This window comes from Lytechinus variegatus, chromosome 1 (assembly GCF_018143015.1).
Source record: "Lytechinus variegatus isolate NC3 chromosome 1, Lvar_3.0, whole genome shotgun sequence".
Classification (NCBI taxonomy): domain Eukaryota; kingdom Metazoa; phylum Echinodermata; class Echinoidea; order Temnopleuroida; family Toxopneustidae; genus Lytechinus; species Lytechinus variegatus.
Window position 1 is genome coordinate 23,732,708 of NC_054740.1, and position 20,203 is coordinate 23,752,910.

The following is a 20,203-nucleotide window of genomic DNA, read 5'->3' on the forward strand; positions in this document are numbered from 1 at the left end:
ACTACTACTACTACTACTACTACTACTACTACTACTACTACTACTACTACTACTACTACTACTACTACTACTACTACTACTACTACAACTACAACTTCTACTACTACTACTACTACTACTACTACTACTACTACTATACTACTTCTTCTCTACTACTACTACTACTACTACTACCACTACCACTACTACTACTACTACTACTACTACTACTACTACTACTACTACTACTACTACTACTACTACTACTACTACTTCTACTACTACTACTACTACTACTACTACTACTACTACTACTACTACTACTACTACTACTACTACTTCTACTACTATACTACTACTACTACTACAACTTCTACTACTACTACTACTACTACTATACTACTTCTACTACTACTACTACTACTACTACTACTACTACTACTACTACTACTACTACTACTACTACTACTACTACTACTACTACTACTACTACTACTACTACTACTACTACTACTACTACTACTTACTACTTCTTCTACTACTACTACTACTACTACTACTACTACTACTACTACTACTACTACTACTACTACTACTACTACTACTACTACTACTACTACTACTTCTACTACTACTACTACTACTACTACTACTACTATACTACTTCTTCTACTACTACTACTACTACTACTACTACTACTACTACTACTACTACAACTACAACTGGGCAATTCCATGGAAAATGTTCACTTTAGAGAAAATATGAAGTTTCAGATTTCACTTAAGCAGTCAAATTTTCTTAAAAAGTAATTTATAAAGTCTCAATTTCCAATAGAAAAATCACAATATTAATAAAATTTGGTATTTTTTTCCATCATCAAAAAAATAGAATAGTAAATTGCAAAATGTAAAAAATGTGGCTATTTTTAAACAATTCATTTTTCCTGTCTCTACTAAAAGCAAACAAGGTCCCAGAGGTCTCTTTTAACTTTTGAATAGTTTATTAATGTTTAAATCAACAGAAAATAATCGTTAAATTTCATGCCATTCATCAATGTTAGAGAAATCTGCCTTCAGATTTGTGTGATTTCTTTACCATTATCAGTGTCATGTCCGTTACGTTTTTCACTTAAAGTTTTCACAGCTTACAGGAAATTTGTCTAAAGGTATTGCAGATTCAGATTCTATGTTAGAATTAAACCCCCTACCATGTGTACCAATCATTTTCCCTTACCACTTCTCATTTTCATAAAAATGGCGTAACGGACATGACAATTCGCGTAACGGACATGACACCTTATATATGGCAAAAGGCAGCATTCACAAAAACAAAATATTAGGCTCAGTGTCACAGACTGAGGTCAGTCTCAATTGTTTTAGGATAGCTGAATGTAATATTTCCTAGAATCTGCATGTCATTCAAGCTCTTTTTAGAAGTTGGTGAATGATGAAAGTTCAGCTCTTGTTCTGGTAGATTTTTCTGAGAATTAATGGTATGCCACATAATATTAGGATAAGATGCAGCTAGATCTGGCAACATACTCAGATCACAATCTGCATCATTTGTGTTTGAAGAAACATTTGATTATCTTAGGTTTTTGCACTGACAGTTTGGAGCATGATAAAACTCCAACTTGTGAATTCATTATCATTGATGATATTACGGTACTTCAAAGTATCTGACTTTCACCAACCTCTACATGTACATGTACTTCTTCAGTGATGGCACGGGCTCACATTTAAAAGCAAGTTCGTATTCGGATATCTGTGTTACATGATGTAGCTCTATGAATCCATGAATCTACAGTGGCACTTTTTTGCAGTATCACAAAGCAAAGGGGCCGTGGAAAGAATGTGGCGCGATCAATAAATTATGTCATCATAGTATTTTGGTCAGCCATAATCACAATTTGAATTTCAATTGTACGCCAGCAGCACGGATAATACAACGAAATTAGATACAGCCACATTTGTCAGCAAGCAAGATCGTAAGATTTAGAACATCCAAGATTTGATGAAAGGATGATTATACTCAGGATGATAGTTATTTTGAATGAAAAAAAAAATCTCAGAAGCTAATACATGTACAAACATTTCGATTGCCTTTCAACTCATATACCTAATCGATAATGAAAGACCGTTTCCAGGTACTGCTATTAAATTTTTATTAAAATACTTTTTAATACCATTTTTTGTAATCTTAAAGCTGACATTAATACTAGTACATGTTCTTTATCATACAATACATTCCATAATATGTTCATCTTGGATTTATACAGGTCTGGTACATTTTGTTTTCTTCTCACAAAAAATGAGATTTGGTCTTCTCAGTGTGCCGTAGTGGTATGATAAACATTGTATTAGATATGAAATTATCACTTAGGCTATAGCTATTAAATTAATGATACCTGCTAATAATATCTACATATTTTTCTTTAGTGTTAGTAAAGGTACTTTGCTGTTACATAATTACATTCATTATTCATATTTCTTTCATTTTCAAACTAAGAAGTGCTGATGAAGTTCACTTCATAAGGGTGTCATGTCCGTTACGCTAGTATATTATCAAATATTGAGGCATGAATAAAAAATAATCTTTTCTATCAACTTTTTCTCCTTTAATTAGGTGTGGTGGATGGTAGTAACTGGAAAATACTCATTAACTGTTGTTAACCGGTGTGAAATAAATTTTTCTAAATATTTTTGGGTTTTATAAATATTGTACAAAAAGACCCCCTCTCAAATTGCAAAATAATAGGAGATATTACAGATTACCAGTTATGATATGTGTCTCTAACCTCTAGCCTTAACATGTAAACAATTAGACTTGTACCACATCTTGTAATAAAATAATTGTATTCGCTTACAAAAAGTGGACAAAACTGTCATGTCCGTTACGCTTCGTGTGTCATGTCCGTTACGCTACATTTTGAGATAGGAATACAGAATGCACTGCAAAACTGTTGTTAAACACCATTTTATGGATAGAGCATGATCTTAAGGTTAAATTAACACCAATGTCAGGTCCATGCAATCTAAGAATTCACAGGAATTTTGATAAGCAATAGGAGGTAAAAATGCTTCGTCCATTTCGTGTCATGTCCGTTACGCTCACAAAGAGTGCAATTTCTCCGCAACTGTTCAACAAAATGATTTGAAATTTTATGTATATGTAACTGATACTTAAATGTGTCTGATAAGCTTAGTAACAATTATCAAATGACTGCTAATTCTACTGTATAAACCTTTGAATTACAAAAAATTGTCTGAACGTCATGTCCGTTACGCTGGAATTGACCACCTTCTACTACTACTACTACTACTACTATACTACTTCTACTACTACTACTACTACTACTACTACTACTACTACTACTACTACTACTTCTACTACTACTACTTCTACTACTACTATACTACTTCTTCTACTACTACTACTACTACTACTACTACTACTACTACTACTACTACTACTACTACTACTACTACTACTACTACTACTACTACTACAACTACTACTACTACTACTACTACTACTATACTACTTCTTCTACTACTACTACTACTACTACTACTACTACTACTACTACTACAACTACTACTACTACTACTACTACTACTACTACTATACTACTTCTACTACTACTACTACTACTACTACTTCTACTACTACTACTTCTACTACTACTACTACTACTACTACTACTACTACTACTACTACTACTACTACTTCTACTACTACTACTACTACTACTACTACTACTACCACTACTACTACTACTTCTACTACTATAATTACTACTACTGCTGCTATTACTAATACTACTAACATTGATACTACTACAACTATACAACTACATGTACTACAACTACTACTAATTATAATAATCATAATGATAATACTAAATTTACAGGAAAGTCTTTTAGCTCTCTAAAAGGATGAGAAAGAGAAAGGAAAGGAAAAAAATCATATTGAGCCTAAATACATCATTATACAATCAATTCGAAACTGAGTTTAGAGCTACATACAATACATCAATATAATATTAGGAAAATTTGAATTTATCTATGGAAAAGGTTACACTTTAACATAGACTTGAATAGATCAAGAGAAGCACATTATTTTATATTAGGTGTTAATATTATGTAGATTGTGTTTCCTCTCACGCAACACAAAATAATCACTACAATGTCAGTAATTGAGATATAGGCAAGTCTGATTTAATTTTATTGATGTTAATCTACCTTGCAAGCCCACACAATTACAGCAGACCAAATGAATTCTTAGATTATTACATCTATGTTATGTCCATGAAATACAATATCTGTTATACTCTAAGCTTACTGAACTACACAACGAGTAAATACAAGTTTTTGCTTTGGTGAATACAGATTGGAGATAAGAATGATGAAATAAATATAATTGAATATCAAGAAACAAATCAATCACGGCTTCCAATGAAGTTAATTTGTTTTGGTCACATAGATGTTTACCAGACATTCAATTACCAAATCTTGCTCTTTATTACTATGACATAATGCAAACATTCATTGACAAATATCTGTAAATAAACCAGAGGGGTGATTCATAATGAATTTAGCACGACTTAGAGTCTGCGTGCGATACATAAGGCATGACTGCATTGGTCAGATCATGCATGCCAAGAGTATGCGCCTACTGTGTATTGGTCGATAAGATTGTGCATTGCGTATCTTGTATGCATCAGGATTTCAGTGCGACTTCACAAGTACTTATTAAATCTTTGTGAAACACCCCCGGGGATTAAATGTCAATTAGGGAAATGTATTACAAGAATAATTCAAAATCAGTGATTTGTTACACCTAAACAGCATATTAAAATAAGAGAAAGGGGGAAAAAAAACCATATTCAAAACAAAGTGTAAGATACTAAAAGGGAAAGACACAATAGAATTTATCTTTCCATTTGAAGTTAGTGAGAAAAAAAATGTAAAAAGCCAGGAATTTTCATTTTCATAATGAAGGAACTTTATGATGACACAAATATTGTATGTGGGCATTTTCAGCCAAATAATCTGGTATAAACTCTTCATAAAATGTCAACAAAAACATAACATAAAATCATATTCACTAAACCTGTTTATTACCACTGATATAAGAGCAAGAACTGTGGTCGTGGTTTTCAGTAGCAGCTAGCAGGTTATGAAATAATTGCATCAATTACCTCTTAATAGGTGAATAGTCACTTATTTATAATTTCCATAAATCATAGGTAAAATAATTCAAAAATTCATTGCAGTCTAACAAAAAAAAAGAAAAGAAAAAAAGGACGTTACATTTCAAGCCCATCAAAATAAGTAAAACTACGAAGTATAGCACCAAATAATAATACAAAGACAATCCATAAACAGTACAGAATGTCCTTAACATAAAGGGAAAGTCCATCATGTCATCAAATTCGTTCTTATATAATAAAAAAAAATGAATTTATATATCAATATCAATAATAGATTGAAACACAATTATTCATGAAGGGCTGATCAACTAACTACAGTAACATCTAGCCATATTGTACCTTATGATGCTTGGAAAAGTTAAGCTGCTCAAAATGCAATGCAATCATGAAAGGATTAGGTACGTTATTAAACAATTCACAAATAAATGCACATGATCATCCTAACCACCATTCTAAGACGACTGGTTCCAGTCACACAAAGGTTAGCAATTAATCATATGCTTGATTTTTAATAATAATAAATTGGTACTTATATAGCGCATAATCAATTGAAATTGCTCTATGCGCTTTGTACAAATTGCTCTCCAATATTACGGTTACACTACAACAAAAATAAACCTGTTTTCAAATTTCTTTTAAAACATTCAACAGAATTTTTACGATTAATTGTGCATTGTAGTCAATGCAATCAATCGTAGAAAAATGTTCTACGATCATTGCTATGCTTTGTGTTACAGGCCCCTGGTGGGTGTTTCATAAAGCTGGAACATGTTCTTAGGTCATAACTCAATTACATAAGGGTATAACATTGCACAAGAAAGGATCACCAGTCGTGCGTAAAGTATCATATATATGTTAGGTATATTCTGCCTAAGTTATAAAGTGCTTACCACGTTAGAATATATTTCTAGAGCTTCACAGTTTACTTTCAATTTAAATGCACTTGTAATTGATGACATAATACATATTCTGTTTCTCAATGATTTGCATGGGTGCTCCAACACTGCACAATTTCTTCCATGCATCCAGGGGCCGTTTCATGAAGCTGTTTGGAAGTAAGAGCAATTTTAAGAACGACTCGTGAACCTTTCTTGCGTGCCAAACCATCGGCAATAAATATACAATTTACCACAAGAAAGGATCACCAGTCGTTTCTTAAAATCGCTCTTAACTTACGAACAGCTTTATAAAACACCCACCTGGGTTGCATATTGTTTGCAAGTGAGAAAATCTTAAAGTCTGTACTGGTTACATAAGACAGAATATCCATGATATAATCACCAATGAACAGTTAATGGCGAATATCATTTACTACAAGAAAGGATCACTAGTTGTTCTTGAAATCATTCTTAACTCACAAAGAGCTTTATGTAACGCCCCCAGGTGTACTTATGTATTCTACAATTATCAAATTTAATATGGCAGTTTCCTATGGATAATAGCAGTGTTTGCTACAGCGTACAATTTCAATTACACAACAAATTGTATGTTACTACAGCAATAATCAAAATACAACATAATTGTAAGAAATAACAATTACAAAAGAGGGAATGTAATCACAATGCTAACTTTCAGTTTGATACAAAAAATGTGTGAACTTATAAGTTCACACATAAAAACATTGATTTGCCATACTTGTAACATATAAAAAAGTAATATTCACATATAAATAAGTCTTGCTCCACATTTAATAAAGCAATCATTTTACACTATGTACACATTCATAGATACAACATTGTGCTGAAAATTAATACTATTCAGCTGTTAGCATAATTCTAAGATACAACCTACTCGCAACTTAACAAAAAAGTAATAACATTTTCCTTGCAAACATCTCATAAGTCATTGTCATGAATTGTTAGGTAAATTATAGAAATTACAATAGTTTTCATCTAAAGGTAATATGTCAATAATAGTTGAATATTTTGAGATACATGCAACTTAGGATGGGAATAATATATATATAGTTGGAAAAGCATTCAGAGCTTGTCACATAACACACTATTGTATTACAAGAGGAAAGTGAAAACTTTTTATTACGCTGAATGGCTAATTATAAAATATACATGAACTACATGTTTTTGAATGGGCTACACCTAAAGTCTTATTTTTGTTGCACTATTGCAATTAATTTTTGATATTCTTTTAAGATAAAGTCTGTTAATGATAGCAACAGAAATATACTTGTCAGTCACACCAGTAAAAAAATGAATATAAACTCAGGCAAGCTTTAATTATTTTAATTAAATTTTGTCGCTCTAAATAAGCATTCTGTCCTATGATTAACACTTCAGATTGCTTCCAACCAATTCCTATCAATTAGATTTCTATACCTGGGGGCCGTTTCATAAAGCAGTTTGAAGTTAAGAGCGACTTTAAGAACAACTGGTGATCCTTTCTTACGTGTTAAATCATCGCCAATAGTGTATATCATTTACCACAAGAAAGATCACCAGTCGTAATTAAAGACAGAAGAGTCCCTCCTAACTTATTAACAGCTTTATGAAACACCCACCAGAACTCACACTGAGCTTCCTTTCTAGCAGTTAGGTAAAATATCTACAAGAGCATTCATACACTTACACAAGAAGCAACAAAGTTACTTTGTTAAAAAGAAATAATCGTCAGCTTTCATGGGACGTAACTCATGATTTGATGACCTCAGAATCGTAAAAAGAACTGGAAATTTGATTTCTATAAAGGTTACATATAAAGCAAGAAACTTGCTTTCTGACCTTTTAATGTTTTCAGTTCAAAATGTTCACCTACAGGCATAATTCATTTTATTTCATTTCATGATGGGGTGCATGTAATACCTGCTTATAATCTTAAAGGTATGGTCCAGGCTGAAAATATTTTTATCTTAATACATAGAGTAGAATACACTGATCAAAATGCTGAAAATTTCACCAAAATCTGATAACAAATAATAAAGTTATTGAAGTTTAAAGCTTGGTAATATTTTATGAAAACAGTCGTCATGAATATTCATTTGGTGGGCTGATTATATTAGGTGGGTTGATTATGTCACATACCCACTTTCCGTTTTGTTATGTTATTACATAAAAATCATGATTTTTCATTATTTCATACTTGTGTGAATAATGTGTCTCCCTTATAATGAAATAAGTTGCAGCAATTAATATCTAATGCACTAAATCCGTTATCAATCCAATGTTTCTAGTTCTTGGAGGAAAACATTTGAATAAACCTAAGATCATATTATAAAATACAAAAGAACAAGTGGGGATGTGACATCATCAGCCCACCTTATGAATATTCATGAAGACTATTTTCACAAAATATTGCTTAACTTTAAAATTCAATAACTTTGTTATTTGTTATCCGATTTTGATGAAATTTTTGTCATTTTGCTCACTGAATTCTACTTTACTATAATGCTATAAATACTTTCAGCATAGACCATCCCTTTAACAGCAATAGTTATAATAACAATAGCAATGATGCTGGTGATAATAGCAATCCAATGGTATCAGATGCCCCATAAAGACTGACAATAATATAAATAATTGCTAAATTGTAAAACAGATTATTGCAGTCTGTAAAAACATTATACATGTACACTTAACCATATTACATGTAGAGAATAGCACAACTTGGTATAGATATCCAACTATATTCAAAGGTTTATGTCTTAAGATATTATGCTAAATTGCTAATCAATTCACAATTACAGACCAAAACCTTGTCACTTTTGTATTCAATTCCTGTACAACCAAAACTGGGGAAAATACATGCATTGATAGCATAGCCATAGATAGATGTATACTAATGAGAAAAGTATATATTAAGAGTTGGTTGAAAGATATTCTTTAATATAATGCTATAATACTAGATATCTCTGCATTTCTATTGTTAATCCTGTAGTAATTTCTACTCATTTATTCAAATATTACTCCGTATACACTTATTGCTGAAAATATAACTTATGCCATTAAATCAATGAGATAAATGCACCAAAATGAAATGATAGTGTTGAAGATATGGCTCACAATTTGCCTTTCCCTCTCTTTTTTTTTTTGGGGGGGGGCTGGATTATTACACTTCAAGGCAAGCCATTATTCCATTTTCTAAACGAATTACTGATCCACAATTGAAGCATCACAAGCATATCCAAACATTTGTTTTGCAACATATTTTAATGCACAAAGTGCATATGTACCAAAATATAGGCACAATCTGGCCTTTTAATTTCTTTTCATAATATATATATTTTTTTTCTATTTTGAGAAGTGACCTCCATGCTAAACATGAAGTTGTGTTTTAATTTCTTTTTCCTCCAAGGCAGTTCTTAAATTCCGCTTGAAGACAGAGTGATAATTCTGATACCAAAAAAAAAAGACGAAAATCTCACAACTTCAATGTTTTTTTTGTCCTTTAATATACTGCAAGGGCTTTAAGCACTCTTTACTCGAATTGATCCTCTGCACTTAAATAACCTGTTATAATGAAGAGTATTGTGTGATACTACATTTTGATATATAAAATTGCTGAATTATCAATAATGCCATAACTCTGGGGGAATTTTATCTAACATACATAAAAATGCCTTCTTTTTTTTTAAAGAAGAAGTTTAAATGCCTTGAAATTTAGTTCTCTAATTAATCATTATTTTTTTCATATTCAACCATTGGTTTTCATCAGTAAACATGATTTATACATTTCACAAATGTTACTTCAGGCTGAATCTTAATAAAGGGAGAATTTTCATTGCAAAAAAGAATGTTTAAGCAGATAAATGAAAACAATTTTTTATATACATGTATACACAAATCGAGTAATCAATAAAATTCCTTTCAAATCTCAAGAGAGTAAGCATGATAATTGCTGGATAAAATGAGGTGCAGCTACATTTAGTCTAATATTTTATCTCAATATCCAAACATCAAAACACTGATTGTTGCTAGCGATATTTACAAGCTGCTGAACAGTAAACATTTAGTCAAAAAATGAAGACACAAATATCATTTCCATTTTCTAGAAATGCAAGAATTCATAATGTCCATTTTTATTTCAACAAACTACATGTACATGTAGTAGTGAGAATGCATGCATAGAATTCAGACATAATAGTTGGCAGACACATAAATAGGTATTTGTTAAAATTGACTTAAGGGGAAAGTCACTTTCATAACTGTAAATTTGAAAAGGACTGGATACATTAAAGAAGTTGTTAAATAAATCAAAACAGATTTCCCAATTAATTTTGCAAATATTAACTTTGAAAACTACATATTTGAACAGGAAATGCTTTTACAAAAAATAAAAAGTAATAAAAAATCCATCTATTAGCTTTATCATTCTTTTTTTTCTTCAAAATTCTTTTTTTTTTTTAAAGTACACCAACATTTTTTCATTTAGAAAGGTTGTTGAATATTTTTCTTAACTCGGACTTTGATAGTAACATGACTGTTCTACAAATATAGCTCCTGATGATTGTTTAAAAAAATATTTTCCCCCTTACATTGTAATAGCCACTGTCACTTCTTCACCAACAGGTCATCTGTGTTTCATGAAATAAATTGGTCAGAGCCAATCAGATGCAGAGATTGACTTTGCTCATGTTTTGAAAGAGATTAAACCATCTATTCAGAAGGAGTGGTTGTTGGCTTCATACTACAGAATATCGTCAAACATTTCATTACAACTCTTTGTAAGAATAAATAAGTACGGTATTGATGAAAATTCATTGAAAATAGTGATGAAAGTGGCAATACAAAGAACCGAATCCCCCCCAAAAAAAAGTAACAAGACCCATCCCCACTCTTTTAAAGTGAACTCCTGCATGGGTAAAAAATTACAGAGAGAGGACAAATCAAAATTTCCAAATGTTTGTCCTTTGAAGGAGTGGGGTGAAGAGTGTTACAATGACAAATAATTCGGTGAAAAGGGAGAAATATAATGCAGTTATATGACATGTATAATGCAACACATTCTCACTCAACACCTACATTTATAATAACACACAAACAAAGAACACCTTTTCCCAAACGATTTTAAAGCCATTGCACATTGGTGAGACACCATTTGAGCTCATGAGATGTTGACCAAAGAGGGCAGCAGACTATCTCACTTGTCCGACTTCTTGCTTTTGCCTCCTGACCTGGTAAGGAATAAAAGATGGGAAAGAAAAAGATGGTGAGTGGAAATGCACAAGATAACACAATTCTTAGAAATACAATAGGTCAAATTTTTCTAAAAAGGGGTTCGTAGTAAAAAAAAAAAATCCGTTTTATAAAAGTGGGTAAGTCAACCCCAAATAAAGGGGATTTTTTATGGTTTTTCTGGGGCAACATTTTGCAAAAAACCTTACCCTTCATTCATTTGGATAGGTACTCAATTCTTTAAAAGAGGAGGTATAAAGGCTTGCTGGTATAAAACTATACTGGTCTGCAATAGTTGACTCTAATAAAGGAATTAATGCACAGACTATGTGACACAAATTTTAGTTTCAGGTGAGGTTAATTACCAACTGGGAAAGCTTCTCTTACAGTATCCTCTTTAAAACTACCTATCATTTGACCTGTTGCCAAATACCAAACATGACTGAGCACTTTGTTGTTCCTCTTTGAAGTGAATAAGGAGCGTATTTCCAAACAAGTTGTATGACTAACTATGCCCATGTCCCTGATTGAAAAAGCATTACACCGATTTACAGCCAATGAACTTCATCTGCTTATGCCCGTATTGCATTTGAAATGGTTAATTCTCACATGCTCAAGGCAAACTTACTTCTTCTTGTTTTTGGGTGATGTCGACTGGAACATGCTGGATGCTGACATGAGGTTCTCTATGTACTGACCCAGGACCTGATTCTCTGATTTTAGCTTCAGGTTCTCTTCTTTCACTTTGTCTACTCTTAAAGAGAGATCTGTAAAACATAAACACAGAATTCAGGTTGAGTACCCTTTTCAAGGAAAATAGTCACGTACATGTACATGTATGCACAAGATACAGAAAAAAAATACAAGGCTTACAACTTTAGCACAGGATTAGACCATGGCTAAAGTTAACACGTGGAATGCCTCTGGCGGTCTCACCTGCATCACGCAATTTAATATGGCAGCAGTGCTGACTTTGAAAACTACTCTAACTCGCACAAGTTGTTTAGAGATACTTGGTTACTCTTATGTCCACGTTTTATGAACTAGACCAACACACAGAGATATGATGGTAATTCAACAAATAACTACCCCCAACAAGGCCAAAGTTCATTGACCTTACATGACCTTTGACCTCGATCGTGTGACCTGAAACTCACACAGGATATTCAGTGATACTTGATTACTTTTACTTATGTCCAAGTTTCATGAATCAGATCCATAAACTTTCAAAGTTATGATGGTAATTCAACAAATATCCCCAATTTGTCCAGAGTTCATTGACCCTAATTGACCTTTGACCTTAATCATGTGACCTGAAACTTGCACAGGATATTTAGTGATACTTGATTACTATTATGTCCAAGTTTCATGAATCAGATAAATAAACTAAGTTATAATGGTAATTCAACAGATACCCCCACTTCGGCCAAAGTTCATTGACCCTAAATGACCTTTGACCTTGGTCATGTGACATGAAACTCATGCAGGATGTTCAGTAATACTTGATGAACCTTATGGCCAAGTTTCATGAACTAGGTCCATATACAGTTGAGGCCGAAAGTTTACATACACCCATGGAATTCAGTGAAATTTGTTCACTTGCTAAACATCGTTAAATTTACTATATCTTCAGAAATAAAAATACTACCATGAAGAATTTGGTATCAAATGAAAGAGCATATTGAGCTCTTCCACATAATTGGAATACCGTTGAGATCAAAGTATATTTCAGGTGGAATTTTCTTTGAAGAAAAAAAGTAATATTTCATTGTATTCTATTGTTAGTTTTTATATTTTCAAACATCCTTTAATAAAAATATATAAATATGTCAAATCTATGATTTATATTACATTTTTTATCATGATATGTCACCACTGAACAAAAATGTGTAATCTGAAATGTTTGTATTGAGAAGTAACTAGCACAAATATGAAATTTTTTTGTCAAGTTTTTATTTTTGATTCGTCTAAAATATGAAGATTTTTTGGGAAAAAATTTCACCTAAATATTTTTCAGCTCCTGGTGACAAAGCAATGTGTGATGAAGGGGCATGACATACTCATTAATCTGATATCAAATTTGTCATGATAACACAAATATTTTATAAGATACAGTAAATTCTATGACGTTTGACAAATGTCAGCTTTTCTTTGAATTTCCTGGGTGTATGTAAACTTCTGGCCTCAACTGTACTTTCTAAGTTATGCTGTCATTTCAAAAACTTAACCTTCGGTTAAGATTTGGTGTTGACGCCGTCGCCATCGGAAAAGCGGCGCCTATAGAACCCTGTTACATCTGAGTGTTTCCTACCCTGACTGGATTATTGGTGGATTAGCTTCGCGAACGGACAGAGTCCGAAATGTGGTCTGATTACATCACAGCGATCCCCTATCGGTACGGTTTCGAGCGGTATCCGATTGCTGATACCAAAGGGCGCTCTCGATCTAGGCTCTGAATAATTTGCGCGCGCTAATTGAAGTTGTTTACATTTCGTTACACTCATCGGCTGCTACACAGAAATGACAGGGTGGGACATGTGCCGATCATTTCCAGAGAGAGTCGAAACAACTCTTTATCTATACCCGAGATTCTGGAAGAATGCTGATGATCCCAGCAGTCATTGAAGATATGATCGACTTGAAAAGGATACGTTTAAAATGCTTCTTTCTTTCCATTCAAATCAAAGACTTTATCAATCACAATTCACATGTTGCATGCCGCAAAACATTCGAAGAACGACAGGGCTGGGGAGGGGGTGGCATGCGCTATGACGTAATTTGACAGCTGACGAACGGACTGAGATAGGTTTGAAAGCTTGTGCGCGTTTACATCTACGAATCGGTGGACCGGGGCGGGCCCGATACCTACCCGAGATTACCTCTGGATGTGGTCTCGGGTAGGTTCGCTAAAAGGTGGCCCGAGGTAGGTTTGGGATGTTTACATCCGATTTCTTTCCAACCCGAGGTAGGCCCCGGGCAGGCCCGAGGTACATTAGGGAATCTCTCAGATGTAACGGGTCATAGTCTCACTCTGCTATGCAGGTGAGACAAAAACTGGGCCCCATCTTACAAAGAGTTACGACTGATCTGATCAACCACAACTATGGAAAGCCAGCAGTGTCAACAATTATGCATGTTTGTTCAAAATATTTTATAGATATGATGTAATATATTCATACATTTATCATTCTACTGAAGATTGAGTGTGATTCTCTTTGTTTACCATTAGGAGATTGATTGGATCAATGGTAACTCTTTTTAAGATGTGCCCCTGGACTTTTGAATACACGTACCGTACTGTACATTGTCAAAAGTCAGAACCTTGTCCATCGCGAGTGGTTCCAACAAGCGGCCTCACATTGTGGGGTCTAGTGGTTACAACTCATATCTTTCTATCAGATAAATGGTGGTTCAAATCCCAGCCATGGCATATTTTTCTTCAGCAAGAAATTATTCACATTGTGCTACACTTGACTCAGGTGAGGTGAATAGGTACCCAGCAGGATTAATTTCTTGAAAGCACCAAGTGCCTTTAGCAGGTGGAGCTAAAGCTAGGGTAATATATACATGTAGTGCGCCATTGAATAGGCAACTAGATATCAGGCGCTTCATGTACATGTAAATGCTGTATATTATTATTTCCAATTCGCACACTTCATCAAAGACTGGACAATTGAGAATGCGGAAAAGCTGCTATGAATGAGATGAGGCAGGTTTTTAATGATGGATTCATGCTAATAAAAGACGCAGCACAGACTTTTGACAACGTAACTTAGAGGGGGTACATGTAGCAAGGACTAACAAAGGCCATGGCTGTTGGACATCCATGAAAAACTTTGTAGACAGATGGACATCACACTACTGACATGAGATCTGAATTTTTCACTATTATTGTCTTTCTCACAAAGTCACAACTCATTGCTGTACATGTACATGTAGGTTAAAGTTCTGACCAGTATATCGCATTGCACAAAATTATTATCATTTCTTAACAGAATTTAAAAAAAGATATGACAGAAATATGCATGTCATGTAGGTGTTATAAAATCAATAATTCCATACCATCTAGTGTATTCTGTAGTTCCAGGACCTGACATATTAGCCTAGCCTTCTCCTCGGCATCTTCCCCGTCATCTGTGGAGCAGTCGTTGGCTCGGTTCACATCGGTGGGAAGGGTAGCAGAGTCTGAACAAAAAAAAATAATTAAACACGAAGAAAATTCTTTTAAAAATTGCATTAATTAGTCCTTGAAGCAATAAACATTTTTGCCAAAAATATAATTTCATAACTATGGCTGCCTCAAAGGGTTTATTTCCAATTTGTCTATCGGTAATGCCAATTCGTCCAATTGCCAACTCGTCTTCTATCATTTGGTCTACCATCAGTTTGTCCACTCACCATATGGTCAACTTTCATTTAGTCTAATGTTAGTCCATCTAATAACCAATTGGTCCAATAGCTATTTTGTCCTTAAACCATTTGGTCTAATTAAACTTAAAGATAAATTCCAGTATTGGTAACGATCTCAAAATGACTTTTTACAGAATCCAATATAATGACCACCCAAGTGTCTGTATGAATAAAAAATATGTGCCAAAGGATTCTTGAAGAAATTGTGTAATTGCTGAGAAATAAGCAAAATTAGCGCGGATTCGGTCACTTCCGTCGGGTCTATATTCCAGCAATAATAATACACTGTCCCACGTGTTCTTATCTGTGTTGGTGATTTTCATTGTGAACATTTTTCAGTGTAGATTTCAAGATTTCACACAGTTCAGTTTATGTAACTGTACCAGATCTAGATCCTCGATGATATACTGACAATTAAGCCTGGATTTACAGACTTTCTCATGAAATCAGTGTTTACTGCAACTACTGGCATTTCTCTTTAAGGGTTAATTGTGCAAAATGAATGAAAAGAAAGTGGGTATTAGACCAACTGGTTATTAGACGAAATGGTAATAGACAAGCTGGTGATAAGATGAAGTGATGATTGGACCAAATGGTTTTCAAAATCACTTCACGTTGATGTGCCGCATCCGCCTTGTTGATGGACGAAATGGCATTAGACTCATCGAAAGTAGACCACATAGTGGGTGGACGAATCGGCAATTCACCGTCTCGAAATTGCAAGATGCCGGTCCTTGTAGGCTTGGTAGCTAATTTTTGTTATCATCATAAAGATATAAGAAAAGAAAGATGAAGGGAATTTCATGTTGATAGGAAGAAATGAATTTGGGAAATTATATTCCATTCCCTGACCGATTACATTTTCATCTGGAAAATCAAATTGGAGAAACTTGTCACGGCTAGCCAGCTGCAAACACCCTAGAGTAGGAAAAACTCTATGCAGTACACTTCAGTGTAAACTGCTACTCTTGTGCACACCTCAAGAATTTTGAAAGGGACATCGACATCATACATGTACATTAAGTTCATATGGAATAGAAAATTACAGGACCATATGAACCCTAATCTAAAGGTTCTGCAATTTTTCAAATTCTTGGCAGTCAGCCTCAAACATTTCTACAGGGGTGTCCGAACAAGCTGGAAAACTAATAAACCGTCAGATATGCCAAGAGTCACACCTATTCCTACATTATTAGGGACCCTTGCTCATCCCCTGTACCTATTTCTCATGCTTGCATCGCAGGGATTCACCGCCTGCTCTCATATATACATGTACAATGTACGCAATGCCAAGAAACAGTTCCTTGCTTAACTCATGTACAATGTACGCAATGCCAAGACACAGTTCCTTGCTTAAACTCTCACGCATCACTGGTCTTTGAACTTGGCATCTCGGGGTCCATCTCTAAACTAGCAGAAAAAAACCCCCACAATAATATTTTTTCCTTCCCTCTTTGGTTTCCCTTCTATTTCTTTTTATCCCAAAAGGCTGTGGCAAACTTGATTTCTTAACATTTCTTATTAACAAAACTGAGTGTTGTACATAATAATATACATACAAACTACATGAATACCAGGATTTGAGCAAGGACGTTATAGCAGGAATTATTTGTTCTTGTACTAATTCATTCTTTTTAATCTGAACCAAAATATAGACAACGTGCTGGCCTATATTTCCTGAAACCACATGCTCAGCAGAATGCAGATTAATGCCTGCATCTAGCCTAGAGGACTCCATGATCATATTTTTTTATGATTTTGATATGTTATTTGATCCATAGCCTAGACAAGGCAGCCTATGGGACTGTGGAGAAGATAATACACAAGAAGGGAATTCCCTTCATACATGTATTTAACATTAAAACTAGTGGTCCTATTATAGACCAAGATTGTATTAAATTGCATACCTTTATTACAATAATAAATTCAAATTTTATTACTAACTAAAAACGTCTTTTATCTATGAATTTTGCTTCAAAACGGTACTTTGTAATACAGCTCATCAAAGCTACATACGTGTACATCGTATCGAAGCGGGTTAAAGGGTCAAAAGTATTGTATTGCAGTGTTTACAATGTTTACATGACATCGGTCTGGTAAGAAACCTCTAATTTTTCTAATTTTTTCGGGAAAGTAGGGAAACTATCAATATCATACCTTTATACGCATTACGTGCAGGCCCCACTCCACTTCACTACTGCTACACTACGCTTCGCCTACCCAAACTTCGGGACGGTGAACCATTTCGGATATACAGTATGGTAGTGGATCGTATTACCGAACACTTTTCATGAATTTGATCATATCAAACACATTATTCCAATAAAATTCACCAAACTTTCACCATAAATACACAAATACCTACAAAATATAAATATGCAGAAATTTTGCCGAAATTGTTTTTCATTTTTACGACATCAGCTTCCAATCGGACCCCTCTTCGCAAGTGAAATATTTTGGTCACTTGAAAAGGTATCGTATTACCGAACGTGTGTTTTCTATGGGAAAAGTTGGGAAAACAACAAAGTCACTGATGAGCTATTTTGATCATATTTTATTGTTTTGAGGATATAAAGACTTTGAAATTGTGTTTTGATAATTTTTCATCATTTTTCTATTTAAGTTCCCTTTGGAAGGAAGTTGCAAAGGTTTGAGCGTATTTGATTATTTTCTGACGCATATGATGCGCGCGTTCGGTAATACAAGGCCGGTCGGTAATACAATCACTCACTATACCGAGTGACAAAGGTGGGATCAATTGGTGATTTATTGTAAAAATTATAGAAAAAATATAATGAAAAAGAAAAATAGCTTTATTTCTTACTCTTCACCCTTATTTTACTCCGTGTCCATCCTCCGCATGCGATCGGCGACCGATCGCATGCGATTTTTTTAAATCGGCTGTAATACGTGTGAAGAAAAAGATATTGGCCCATCACAAATTTTTAGGATAACCAGAGGATGGACACGTAGTGAAATAAGGGTGAAGATTCAGAAATAAAGCTATTTTTCTTTTTCGTTATATTTTTTTCTAGTATAATTTTTAAAATAAATCCCCATTTCATTTGATCCCACCTTTGTCACTCGGTACATGTAGGCCTAGGCATATCCAAATTGGTTCACCGTCCTGAATGAAGTTCGGGTAGGTGAAGCGTAGTGTAGCAGTAGTGAAGTGGAGTGGAGCCTGCACGAACCTCGCTCGAGGTACATTCCAATAACTATTTCAAAATGATGATCCCTTGGCATCAGATGCCTGGAACCGAGGAGTGGCTGGATGCATCCGTTGCGTGCACTGAAATGATGCAGAACCCGTCCGGCCGGGAGCATCTTGTTTTCATCTTTTTTTTACTCACCGTTATCCTCTTTTGTCATATTAGACATTGCTTGCTCAACATAAACGCAAGTCAAAAAGTTCTTCCTTCCTTAAAAGGGAACCAATTTAGATTTATACTGGCAATCAGAGTTTTTCGATCATCTAGTTCCGAAAATAAATCCCAGCTCCAGGCGATCACAGATCGTCAGTCAGTGGATTGCATCCCATGCAGTTCGTGTAAATTCCACAGGCGCCGGTGAAGCGGCAATGTACACACACAGTTGAATGCGGACACGCCTTTGAGGCCGGATTGCACAGAAACAGCGCAGTGCGGTGAATCACGGCAGGTCTTGCGACAAGTTATCCACCGAACATTGTCAAAACCCTTGATGTGATAAGGAGAATGTTGAAAATACTATTTGACTAATGATTTACAGATAGCATATGATCCCCACTTCTTGAATTTCGCCTGGTTACGGTCATATTCTAACTATGTTTTCCTAGCATACACTCTCGTTTCGGTCACTCAGACAGAGCTGAAGATCAAGACTAGAATATGTACATGTAGTGACTGTGTAGGGATTACATGAATTGCAACGTAGAGGGCCGGCCCCTACTCCCCATTTTTTTAATTTTGGTAATTAAATTCACAATTAAATTGAAAGAAGATTATATTTAACGTTAGATGTCTATACTATATAGACCAGGGAAAATAATGGGAAACGTGTGTTAAGCCTCTCGGGGTAACATCGATTTGAGTTTTTTGGGGGTTGGTCTAGTCACTGAAGCAGATGGGGTGGGGGTTGGGGGACTATATATAGTACCCCAAAAAGGTTTCACAACCAACGAATGAAAAAAGAAGAGAAGGAGAAAAAAATGAAAAGGAGAGCAACAAGAGTAAGATATGCATGACATTGTTCATTTTTCTGAATTTTTTATGAACACCTATAGCTATCACATAATTAGATTTTCATTTTAGTGAAAAAAATTGGCTTGCTCTATTCGCTTTCTCGGGATTTTTCAGAAGCTTTGTCGCATGATTGCCCCTCTCAATGTAATGATTTTATTGGTCATCACAGGCCACAATATAAACTTCTAAAAAGGTGGAAATAGCACAATGATGCAAATTAAAAGAGAAATATTCCCGGGGAAGGAGAGAG

The 20,203-nt window shown here is 34.4% G+C and overlaps 1 protein-coding gene across 1 annotated transcript; it reads right to left on the minus strand.

The window, feature by feature from the left end:
- Window positions 1–10,553: 10,553 nt before the first annotated feature.
- LOC121409610 (short coiled-coil protein B-like) lies at window positions 10,554–19,588 on the minus strand. Its single transcript, XM_041601522.1, has 4 exons — window positions 19,084–19,588; window positions 15,383–15,505; window positions 11,949–12,087; window positions 10,554–11,319 (listed from the first exon to the last, which is right to left on the minus strand). The coding sequence occupies exons 1-4, from the start codon at window positions 19,109–19,111 to the stop codon at window positions 11,286–11,288; spliced, it is 324 nt and encodes a 107-aa protein (XP_041457456.1). The 5' UTR covers window positions 19,112–19,588; the 3' UTR covers window positions 10,554–11,285.
- Between the last annotated feature and the right edge of the window lie 615 nt (window positions 19,589–20,203).

Coding starts and splice junctions, on each gene's coding strand:
- LOC121409610 (XM_041601522.1), bottom strand. CDS start 19,111: ATGTCTAATATGACAAAAGAGGATAACG. Junction 15,506..19,083: donor TATGACAAAAGAGGATAACG/GTGAGTAAAAAA, acceptor TTTTTTGTTCAG/ACTCTGCTACCCTTCCCACC. Junction 12,088..15,382: donor ACTACAGAATACACTAGATG/GTATGGAATTAT, acceptor TATGTTTTACAG/ATCTCTCTTTAAGAGTAGAC.